The sequence below is a fragment of the Limulus polyphemus genome, unplaced genomic scaffold (genome assembly GCF_000517525.1).
Source record: "Limulus polyphemus unplaced genomic scaffold, Limulus_polyphemus-2.1.2 Scaffold275, whole genome shotgun sequence".
Taxonomy (NCBI): Eukaryota; Metazoa; Arthropoda; class Merostomata; order Xiphosura; family Limulidae; genus Limulus; species Limulus polyphemus.
The window spans coordinates 290,653-303,777 of record NW_013665885.1 but is presented as its reverse complement, the minus strand read 5'-3'; the positions used below and the strand labels follow the sequence as shown (position 1 = coordinate 303,777).

Here is a 13,125-nt window from a genome sequence, read left to right as displayed (position 1 = left end):
TTGGTGGAGAGATGATGCATGATGATTTGCATGAGAGACATGTTGGAATCTTTGATTCCCTTGAGGGGGGGATGCAGAACACTTGTGGCATGCATTATAAAAAAAAAAATTCCGCATATAGAAGGCAGCACAAAGTAGGAAAAGCTAATCTGGTGATAAATGGGAAGTACCGAATCAGAATTAAAATTAAATTGCACAAATGAAATACTTAAATTAAAATAATTTAAAATCAACTAAAGAATGTGTATTATTTAGAAACAGAAGAAGAGTTTTTATGTATAATATCTGTTTTATTAGAAGTCCAGTATCATACTTGACTGTTGAGAGAATTTTAAAATTGCACAGAGAAATCGGATACCCAATTTCTGTATCGTGTCTATAAATAATACACGTTCTTCATTTGATTTAAATCTATTTTCAATTTAATTATTTCATTTGTGCTACATACTTTTAATTTTCTCTTGTTCTACTTTTTGTATTCAAATTTTTTACTTATTATTTGTCACAAATTATGTCATATTTCTGGTGTAATTACCATTGTGTTTCCTTTGTACCTCTAGATTACTGAAGATGGAATTTTGAAGATTCTGAAATGTTTAATAAATGCTTCATATTATTATGTTTGTGTTTTATTTTATTATTAAGTTACATTTTCCAAAAAATGAATTGATTAAGAGTTTATTTAAGTATTTCCTTCAGAAATTAAAATAAAACTTTAATTATGAATTATGTTTTGATGCCAAATTTATTAACATACATTGATAATAACGTACTTTAATTAAATTTTAAAAGTAACTCTATAAATTGATCATGACATGTGCACTTTGACCTACTCATGAATAGAGGGGGGTTAATTAATACAAGAAGTGGCAATGAGTTTACAAATTCACTAATTCTAGAATTAACCATGTGATTACAAATTAACTAATTCTAATAATATAAATTGGATAATAGATTGACAATGATTCTAAAGCTCTAATTGTATTGTATTTTTTAAAAACAACCATTGGTAAAAAATAAACAAAAATTTTAACATGTAAGGATAAATGAAGAAAATACTTTGGTATACATAAGTTAATGTAAGAATAAATATCGCTTTTCATTAGGAAATCATGGTAAGTTGGAGTTGACTTTTTGTTATTAACATTTAAGTCTACGGAATAGTAATCAATGATATTATATATCAGTGTCTAGGTAAGACCAAAGTGGACTAGAAGAAAGACCTAATTACAACTTTCTAATACAATCAGATTTTCCTTTGATATCCCCCCCCATCTTTTTTCTTTTTAACCTTTAGGAAGAATCTTTTCCATCTTAAATCCTATTGTATATAGACAGTTTAATAGAACTTCTTTTGAATGTTTATTTCTATGTTAAATTTTTTGTTTGAACTTTCTGCATGCTCGTCGTCTCACCAATGACAGCCACATAATTTATGAGACATTTAAGCTCAGTAATCAATATTCTAAGAACATCACTTAATCTGATAAAGAAAGAATTCAAGTTGGCCTAAGTAAGTACTGATAGTTTTAAAATGAAAAAAGTCAATAATATTATTACTAGAAAGCAAAAACATTCTTTGTATAGCTATTTCTTTTTTAAATACAAGTCAAATCATTTATAATTATTCACATAAGCTCAGTTAGCATGCACCACAAAATAATTAGCAATTGACAATATTATTGGTTTCAGGTTTCATTCTCTATCTAATGAAGAAAACCTTAATACAACTGTATTTATGAACAAACAAAAATTATTCATAAATTACTAAATAATTACTAAATGTTAAATCAAAAACGAAAACCTAACTAAATGTAGATCTTAGAAGTGTATCTTACTAAGTTCCTTAGCATAGTTCTTCAACTCTTTCAAAGCAGTTGTAACTACTTCTTGTGAGGGATCAGAAAGGTTCTGAAAGGCTTTCCTCACAACATTCCAAGTCAGAGTATTGTTTCTGAAAAAGCATAACTTCTCGTTAACATACATGTAAAACAATCTGTTTCATTATCTGATTAACAGAACACTGTTTATAACAACGAGGAATTATTTCAAAATGACATTACTTACTAACTTCAAAAGCTTTTAATTCAAATACACAAAATACATTGAAATGAACAAGTTTTTTATTGCCTCAAAAATAAGCAGCAGCACTGTCTTCATAAAGTAAAAAAAATAAAAGAAATCACAAGTTAAATGTTTTAAACTGCTGCATTTTTAGTACTTTACTGAGTCTAGAGGCTATTCTGAACATCATATTAGCATAAAACATGTTAAATTGCTCAGTTGTTTCTATTCTGAATTTTTTAAAACCTTACTAAACAGCAAAATAAGGAATACAAATGAACTTTTTGAAAATTATAACCATATAGAAAATGTATTAACATTTATCAATCCCTTAAGTTGCATTCCTAATGACAAATGTGGATGAAAATGTTTAACTTTTATATTACAAAAAATTTGATGTACATAAAAAATATTTCAACTAATTTGAATTTTTAGTTACCAAAAAGCCCTTGACCTTACAAAATATTAACTTGGCTTTCATAAGATATTAAAGTAATAACTATTTTGTTAATAAATAGAAGTAGAAAATAATAAGTTCAGTTGATATTACACTAACACTAGATACTTTTTTGTCACAAGTTCTTAAATGTTGAGTTTTTATTTGCAATAAACTTGTTAGATATCATTAGTATTGTAATCTCATGTTAAATGAAAGTTACATGTTACCTTAAAAGGTTTTATGTTTGAAACTGAAGAAGCTAAGAAACAAGATAGTGGAGGGTTAATTATGATAACTTAGAAATTGATGGATGATTAGAAGATTGCTAATGTGATGCACATTTTTATAAAATGGTTTTAGAAATATTCAGATGTTAAAAAGACTATTTGTGACTTCTTGAATTAAAAATGTGCTAAAATATATTGTAAGGTATCACTGGCACAGTGCTAAAGCTGACAGTTAACTCTTTATATATGGGTGTGGTTATTTTGACTAACTTTGTAACCACTACATCTTTTAAAATAGTAAGTGCATATTCATGCAATTTGGCAGACTTTTAGTAAACATTACAAGCCTGTTGTACACAAAACAATTATTTTTGTTAAAGTATTTTACTTAAGATTTGTCTTTAAATTTACGAAGCCATTACTTGGTCAGTCTGAGTGCAAGGTGATTTTCATGTTAATAATTTTTTTTTTCAGCTTACAGTTTTTATATTCAATCTGTTACTTTTTTCCCAGAAAGACTGTATATTGTAGTAAATAACTTCACACTACTTATTCTTATGGTCAAAACTAATACTTTGAGTCCTTTAGATTTATAGCTTTACAGCTATATTTATCTCAGTAGGGCAGCTTTCTGTAAACAAAGGATAAAGTTACTAACACCTATGATCAAGCACACACATCTACAGAAAATATGCCAAATTTGTGGTCAACAAGAGAGTCCAGTTTTTCCCGAGTGAAAGCACATATTTTAATCTTTGCAAATAGACTTTTAGACCAAAAGAACTTGGTTCATCCAGATTTTACTAGTGATTATTTATTTCATGAGACCTGAAATAAACAGAGTTGAGTTTGATGACTCCTCTAGATGGCACTATTGTTACTAAGGGGCGTAGCTCAAGTTGGTAACATTGACATTATCAGTTTTCTATGTTGTAGCCAGAGGCGAACTATATAAAGCACTTGAGTACTCAACGTAGTGTAATAACAGCATATGTATATGACAATATGCATTTGTAAACTGTCACATGCATGGCAGAATGCAAGTATGGGAAATATTACACAGAGTCCTCCATGGGTGTTTACAAACAAATTATGACCAATGGCACAACCACATACAAATAGAATAGCATTGAATAACAATAAAAAAGTGAAAGAATTAAGAAGAAATCAGAGAGAGCTTAGAAACAAAGAATTTTATCTGAATGTTAAAATTGATAAATATAAAGTTAACTGTGATAAAATAACTTGGAAGGTATTATTGGAGAATATATTGCTAAGAGAATGTTTCAATCTTGACACTGAGATAGTTAATAGGTTTGAAAATTTTTCATAGAAAAGATACAGGGGACAAAAGGATTCACACTATGGCAAGAAAGAGAAAACAAAGTTTACCTGAAGAATATACTCAGTCAGGCAGATTGAGATATTTGTACTATGTGAATGGTTTTACCAAATATTTTAAAGTTGTTCCATTACAAAATATAGTTTTGAAGCATGAAAAATACTGGTTGTGTATGTAATAAGGGGAGACAGAAGTACCATCCCTGTACTGACACCTTATAGTATGTGCCATAGCTATTACACAATATGTAAATGGAAGAATGAAAGCCCCAAAGAGAGAAAAGTGAAAGCATTAGCAAGGGATAACAGTAAAAGGTGGGGTTAGCATGTCTAACCCGACTCAATTTGACAGTTTAGGACCCGATAAATTTCGATTCCCATTACTTTCTACTAGAACTATGTACTGTCTGAAAAACAAACAGATGGTAGGTTAGGGATGAGACTGGGTTAGAGAGTCTAGTATGTGTGTGGGCAGCACAGCTACAAGTAGCTAGTCAATTGGAGATCCCAAGAAGTTATGGGGCTAGGGTCAGAAAGTCCCCATTCCTTGGACATGTGATCTGCAGGTTTGACGAGTATATAGTTCACAATTGTAACTGGGTATTACAGCCCCCTTTACCTGCACACTATCAGTATTTGGTCAACCTTTAGATTTTAACTCAGACTTTAGGTACCTAAGATCAAGTTTTAGCCTCAGTCAGCCTCTCCCTTTCAATATTTCCTGTACTGCTCCTGTTTTTCCAGATTTGGACCAGTATTGCTGTTCTTCAATTTCCTCATGCAAGATCACAATAACACAGAATCTCGTACCAGCCTTAAAGCTTCACAACTATACCAAAGCCTTCCTGTACAGCAAGGGAGAATGAAGTTGCCACTGAGACTAAAGATTTGAACTAGCGCTCACTGTGAATGAGTTTATGGATGAAGATGAGTTGCTGGCCAACACATCTGAGTTGGGAAACTCTTGCTAATTCAGTATATAGGCTAATGTCCTTGGGCCAAGTTGTCTGTGACAACTAATGAAGGCATTGGGGAGTTGAGGAACATCACCAGTCTCAGTTCATCAACTTTGACATCATTGACTCTGGGAGGACAAAGCCATCAAGCATCCCAACACCAGGGATCAGTATTACTGTCAATGCCATCTAAGGAAGTGAAGATCGAGAAGAAGAGTGATGCAGTGACTCACCCCATCATGTGGTGGTGAACAAAAATGAGGAGAAGACAATATAAATCTCCACATTTATGATGGGACTGTTCCATTCTGAAGCCAAAGAAAAGCTTTCTGGTGCTGTGTGTGTCTCAAGTAAATGCAGGCTTTGAACAAAAAAGACACAACAGGACCCGAAAAAGTTTCCAAGGCATCTAAGATCATGAAGAACCAAGCAAAGAAGGCACCAATGAGCCAGATGGCTCATTCAATATTTCCCAGCTCCTGTGCTGCTGTAGTCACTGAAGGGCCATCAGCAAAGAGATTGCAGGAGGCACCCATAAAATATCTGAGTGTGGACCTCCTATCCAAGCCATCAAAGTTGATTATGAACTTATCAACTCTAGAGCAAATTCTGGCACTTAAATGACATTAACAATAGATGGCAACCAAACGGACAGAGAGCTGGGCACTCTGTAACCAGAAGGAAGATCAGTTGAGGCAAAAGACCATGTCTCCACCGCAATACAAGGGGAGGTGCTATGTATGCATGACAGGCGAGTCAAGACCAAATGGAACCTGGTGAGGTTCATCTATACCTTAAGGCATCACCGTCTCCTAAATGAAGGATAACAGCAATACTGGAATCTTTGCTGGCAGAGTAACAATGAGTGGAACAAAGCCTCAATCACAATAAACCATGATTGTATGTACTGTATTAAATCTATTAGTTTGTTCTAAATTGTTTTGTACACAAGTGGATCTCATTTTATTCTATTTGTGGCTGTACCATGGCTCTTCCGTGAATGAGTACATGTGTGGAAGAGCCAAGAATTTAAAAGTGTTTTCTATATAATTTAATTTTAATGTGTATCTTGATTTTTTTGTGTGTTAATTGTAACTGGCCTCTAGAGACATGCTCTGGCTCTTTGACACTAGTGTACACATTTCTATTTGTATATATCACTTTTAGAAGTTTACTTTGTTAAAATAAAAAGAAAAAGAAATAATACTAATAATGAACCCTTGTAAAGAACAATTCTTTATGAATGTTGTAAAAGACTTTTTGTATTTCATTTTGCTTACTATTCTATTGATCCTTCCTTTTAGTTAATTTGATTTTCTTGATTGTGTTAGACTCTCCACTCTTAAAGTGAGCAGGGTATCTGTATTTTGTTCATTTTTCTGTCTCAGTAATATGTAGACTTCACTGAATTTTTGAATTATAAATTTTAGTGAAAGAAAACTAATAATTACCAATTTCAAAATAAACTTTCCATAAGCAACAAATTTATATAATAACATCCCAAAATAAATTAGCACCCTATTTTCCAAGATTTCTATAATTAACAAGTTATTTCTTGGCATTGTAACATCTGCACAAAACCATGTGTGTTTTAAAATTGTCACAATTGAACTCTTCCACAGAATAGATAAATAATTAAGAAAATAACAAAACATTCTTTCTTCATCAATCACATGACTTTCAAAAGCATAGGTGCATTAAATGAGCTAGTATCTGCATGTTAAGCTATTTCTGAGAACATGGAAACTCGTTACTTAGCACTGGCATCAAGTGAGAGATACACATTACCAAACATAATGAGCTAACTGTTAATACAAATAGTAGTATTTAAGCAAGTGTAGTGCATAATTAGAGAACAAAAGTTTGAAAAACTGTTACTCAAAAAGGAAAATGGCATAGTTCCTGTCAATAAACTGAAACAAGCATACTGTGGGAAAAAAAAATTCAAATTCTGTGTCTAGGGAAGAAAAACAAGTGAAACATATACAAAAGTACTGAGAAGCAACAAACAATGAATTATCTACTAAGGCTATTTAGACAAACATAATAATAATAGAATATAAACACAATCAACTTTTAATATTTTATTTAATATAAATTTATTACCATTACTACAATGGAGTCTTTTTACCCAATATAATTTCAAGTTAGTTCCCATCAAAAATACATTTTATGGATGGGTTCTTTACAAACCTTGATTATGCAAACAAAAGGGGTAAAACTAAGTTCAGGGCCTTTTTTCCAGGGTCAGTGGAGATATTGCAAAATACGTTTTCCCCTAGGCCTTATGAAGACTATATTGCAATCAGATAGCATGACAAGCCCTGATATTGGATGAAAGGCCTCATCAGCACTGAATATGGCAGACATGGTATGATTGATATGTTTTAACATATTCTCCTTTGCTTTTACGGTCTCAGAGAAAAACCCACCTGAGTGTGATAAAGGATTCCATGGTAAATTGGGGAAGATCCAGAAATTGGTTGAGGCAGAACAGAAGGATCACAGGATGCCAGATCCCTGATTTGTTGCAGACAACAAAAAAGCCTGGAGAAAAAACATGAAGAAGGCTGGCTGACAGAATTGATGGATCTCTGTGACAGAAGAGTCTACACAGCCGCAGATAGATACAGATTGGTAGCAAGATCCTGAGATAATGGGAAGGAAATCGGGAAAAGGAGACAATGGTTGTGGGGAAAGGAAATGGAAGAAAAGTCCCTTTGACACACTTGGATCATCCAGGAATCAGTAGTGAATACCTGCCACAGCCAAACGTGTCCTGACTAGGCAGGAAAAGACTTGATAGGAACTGTTAAAGGACGAAAGGTTTCAGGACAAGAACCTTCCAGATACTAGCAGCCATGCCTGCTACATGGCAAACTTGTATATCACCCCTCAACTACATACAATCACAAGTCAATATACAGTAGTACAGTGTTTAAAAATATATGTAAATAACTTCTTTTTCTTTACAGCCTTATATCTTGGGCACGGGACAGGTAGATTATTTGGTACCTGACCCATGAAAACAGGTTTTCTCTGGGTACTCCAGTCTCCCACTGAATCAAATTGTTTAAAGGCATTGCATATTTTTATACCAGCCCTCCTGAAAAGGGCTGTTATTCTTGTAAGTCAGACTTGACTCATTTCAACTATAATACTATTTTAACTTTACAAAGTTTTCTTTTCTTTAAATCAATCAATCTTTTTGGAAACCATTCAAACAGAATCTCGTTCACTCAGTTTGCATCTCTCTGCTCTTTGACTGATGACTGATGTCACCACCATGTGGATAAACAACAACACATACTCCTACCACGGCTATCATTCAATGATCTCTTCATGGCTTTCTCAGCGACTTCGGGCCGGCATCTTTCTATGGCTCACAACAAAATACCCATCACATTTAAACAAAATTGAGCCCAGTGACTTCTTCCACATCCATTTGACTTAAACTTTTTCACTTCATGTGGTGAAGATAAACAAAAGTTTCTGACCATCAGCATTGTCTTTCAGGCCTCAAATTTTCAATGGAGCTTGAAAGATCTTAAACCTAAATTGCTGCCACACAGAGGTCATGGAATCAGAATGAGTCAAACAAGCAACCGAAGACTCAAGGGTCTAAAGTGGTTTCATAGATTCCACACTTGATTCCAAAGATTCAGGAAAATCTCCAAAAATAGACCAATGGAGAAAAGGAACCATATGCAAGTCACTAAGATAAGTGGAAGGTAGATGAACCTGTGACAAGACAGCATCCTTCCCAATAAGATCCCAACATCACTTGTGAAGGGATAGGGCTGAACAGGATGATCGCACCAATGTGGTGGTAAGGAGGGAAAAGTGGAATCAGTGGAATACCTCAGAAAAAAGTGTATGTTGGACAAGTACTGTAGGAGAGCTGTAAGGGTAAGACAAAAGCGGGGAAACTGGGCATGGGAGAAAGGGATAGGATTTTCCAGGACCGCCCCCCACACATTGGCAAAATTGACTCCAACTGCTGAGAGTTGAAAGAGGGTTAATCAGCTTGCTGATAAGCCAAAGCATAATGATCATAAACCCATGGAGGATGAGGCATGCTAACACCAGCCCTCAATTGAGAAACAAAATGACCAGCATGAACTCTGATATCAAGAAAAGGAAGGAAAACAAGGTACTCTAAAAATGGGTGTAATGTAACAAGGGACAGTATCATATGAAATTGGTGAAAACGGAATACACATGATAAAGCATATCCAAAGAGGCAAGAGTTAGACCTGGGAGATTCTGTAGAGAAGCATGGGAAGGCATGGCATAGTTAGGAGGAGGAAAAAGGCTGTCAAACTCCTCTTCATCATGAACAGGTTCAGATGATGCAGGAGAAACCTGAACATTTTCAGGAGAAGAAAGACAACTCATATAATGATCACTCTCCTGACAAATGATAGCTGAAAAATCCTCAGTCGAGACCATCCAGACCTGATGCCTGTGTAATGGCATTCGAAGTAGTGGTAAAAATATCAGTAGTTGTAAAACACAAACTTCAGAATTCATCTTAAATCATGAAGAAGTCGAAAATGAGAAGAAAAAAAACATTAAACAAAAGTAAGTTACTGCAGCAAAATACTATAGAAAACTAACTGTAGCAAATCAATAAATAAAGTAAATAACTAGCACGTGATAAGAGCACAATTGAAAAAACATTTGCACTTGATCACTGCCTAATGAGAAGTGATAGTTCGATAGAATCAACTGGAGGGAATCACATGCAAGGAGGATGTGTCACACTCCAATTGGTGGAGGGTTGTTGCATCATGATTTACTTGTGAGATGCAGTTGAACCACACTGATCATGGGAAACATTATATTTCAAGGCTTGTGGCATGCAAAAAAAAATGTTTGCATATAGAGAGCAGCACTGAATAAGTGGAGGTAATGTACCCTATGAGAAACTGTTCTCACTTTCAGGCTTCAAAAATTATAACTCCTCTTACCCAATGGGTAGGTAATTGAAAATATTTGGTAGTCCAAAAAATGCTACAAATTTCCCAAATAATACAATTGAGCATACAGACTGTGATCAGTACCAAGTCTATAACAACGTGAAACAAAAGCTTAAAACAAATAATTTTTTGTTTTGGCTTTTTTTTTCCTAAACTTGAAAATATATATATACATTAAACAGTATTTCCATATATCACCATGTCTCAAGTCACAGTTTCTAAGAAATGCACAAAGTTTCTAAAATACACAATCCGTCTTTAAAAAATTATTTGCTATCATTATCAATGCAATGGACAAGATGGTGTTCATAGCTTTGTGCTATGAGCTTATAATCAAGCCTCTATGCTATGCTGTAACTCTATAATCTTAATTTCATAAACTAAAGGATGAGCTGATGACATTTCATCCATCAAATTTTGCTGTGAAACCTCATCCTCAGATTCACTCTAACTCTGGTTTTTCAACACCAAATTGGAGTCATTGGTCAGGTGGCTGCTTCCTTTTCCTAATAAGAACCAATATATCACAGCTCTATTGAGGCAGAGCTGTTAACATTGCATTCATTTTTGGACATAAGCATCTCATCATCTAATGTCTCAGCCCTCCGAGAGACATACAATAGCATGTTTTTTCACTCTTGTTATGATGTGAACATCTTTAACAAATTGGCAAAGCATGATTAAAATTATTCTCATAATAAAAGATTAGAATGGGGCATATTACAGAGCTTAATTACATAAAAAGTATGGGAACAAGTTGAATTATGCTAAGATGAAACATCCTGCTCTGTGACAAATGTTTGCTAGACTAGTAGCACTAACAAACTATTTCTGTAATAATGTGATTTATGCTCATTGTCTCATCAAGACAGGTCATTATTTTACATGTTTGTTATTTGTTATTTTGTAATATAAATAAAGAATTTTCAGAAATATGTATATATAAAGTTATTTTTACAAGAAAATAATAGCACACCCTCAATGTTTTTTAAAAATTGATATAATAATGTTTAAGGTTTTTTTCTTCACCTTTATACAGGTATTGCAAGGATGTTCCATGTGTGTTTTTCAAGATTGGTAAATAAATGTTCTAAAAATAACAACTTCTTGGAAAAGTCAAGCCAACTATGCTGATGAAACTACTACAAAATGGACTATGAAAATGCTCCAAGTAACTTGAAGTCAGTAGTGTGGAAGTAGTTTGGTTTTCTGTGAAACATGATGCTCAAGGTAAGAGGACTGTTGATAAATCTGTTGCAGTTTGCTGAATATGCTACATTTACTTGTGCTGTACAAGTAGCTCAACAAACATAGCTACAGATATTCATGGGAAACACCCTGAAAAAAATATGAAAAAAAAATCAAAGATTCTTCTATATCTGAAATATATAAGAGCTGCTGGAGTCCTAAACTTTAATAAAAACAAATCTCTAGAATTTAGATACATTATTAAAGTCTCTGAAAAAAGGGGCAAAGCACAAAGATTTACACTGGTAATGTTTTATTGATATTCATATCATTGCATTAGCTCAGAAATAATCAATTATTGGCTGTGGCCTCATATAGATTGCTGTAGACACCAGCTGAGTTGATTTCAGAAAACTTAAACTTTGTGATAATCAATAGCCCAATCAGATAAAAATATTGACACCTATGGTTTCTGTTTGATACTATGAGGTAATATAAGACCATTTGGTTACTTTTATTGAATAACCCTATCTCCCCGGGTACCCTTTACTGTGCATGACACAAGGTTTTAGTGTCTTACATTCAAAATTTTATTAAAGTACTTTTTTTATGTTATACCAATTAGAATAGAGTAAAATCTTAGCTAATAATTCATATTTCAATAGTATACAAGTTTTAAGTTCTTAATACTACAAGTATATTTCAATAGTATACAAGTTTTAAGTTCGTAATTCCACAAGGAAATATTTTTTAAAATCCTGAATTTCCCCTAGTGTGACCAACGTGACATATTTTGTCTTAGCATGTCATCATCCCTACTTTATCCATCACCCCTCGAAAATGTACGAAATTAACTGTAAATTACTCTCTAACAAATTGTTATTGCTCAAACAAACCATCATTTTTGTAGCCTTTAATTTTATTTGGTTAGAGAGCTATCGAATAGAAAGTCAGACCCCCTCCTGCCACACCCATCTGTCACATCCTCTTTCACAATTCATTGATAATTCTCTCTTACATTTCATTATATATTGACTATAACCAATAGAAAGTCAAGATTTTCATCTATCAAATGACATATTGTATAACATTGTATTCTGAACAGAATATCATCAATTTTACTCACAGTACAAGATTTGTTCTCGTGGGAAAGTTAATGACTAGCTTGGATGAATTTATAAAGACTCTTGTCACATAGTTAGAAAGCCAGGAAAATTTTGTGAGGTAAGTGAATATGTCTATTTTTTGCATGTTATTAGTCTATATTATTTGGTGCATTATTTAATTAAATAAAAATTGTTAAGTGCATTACTATAATTACTATAAAAAATTAGGCTTAACTCTCGTCGACAATAGAGGGTAAGAAAAAAGAAGAGTGGGTAAGTACTTTATCTCTTCTTTTTCATATTTCTTCTTTATTTCTTATTATAAAAGTATCTAAAATCTAAAAATATGGATCTTTTATTTAAGACTATATTAGGTAAAATAAGTAATAACAATATAATTAAAATGGTTCATGAGGCACGCACACGAGCAGCTCGTGGGTAATGTAATTCGATGGCATAATGTCAGCTGCATGTTCCATGAGTGATTTACAACTTATAATGGTGCAGATAATAGTTAGACATGATTTAGAGGGTAATAAAACAATAAAACTTAATTATAAATAGATGTATAATGTTACAAAGTTAGAGCTACTTAGCAAAAACGAATGTCGATTCATGTTACAATTTTAAGTCATTCTAGAAAGAAAAAAGGGTAATTTAAGTTTATTTCGATTTATTTTTTGCTGGTTACGAGGTCGGTCGAATTGACCGATCCCATTTTGAGATAGGGTACAGAAACTAAGAGATAAACTATAAAGAGTTACTGAAAAAAAAACCTTTGAAATGCATTTAGGAGGTTTTAGGGATTACATAAAGGAAATT

At 33.1% G+C, this 13,125-nt stretch overlaps 1 protein-coding gene across 1 annotated transcript in view; it reads right to left on the bottom strand.

Annotated features, from left to right (window-relative positions):
• LOC106456962 (activating signal cointegrator 1 complex subunit 3-like) overlaps nt 1–13,125 on the bottom strand; it is a 266,949-nt gene that overhangs the window by 242,067 nt on the left and 11,757 nt on the right. The window contains exon 3 of the mRNA XM_022382757.1: nt 1,839–1,954. Within this exon, the coding sequence (XP_022238465.1) occupies nt 1,839–1,954 (116 nt within the window). The remainder of the gene's footprint in view (nt 1–1,838; nt 1,955–13,125) is intronic.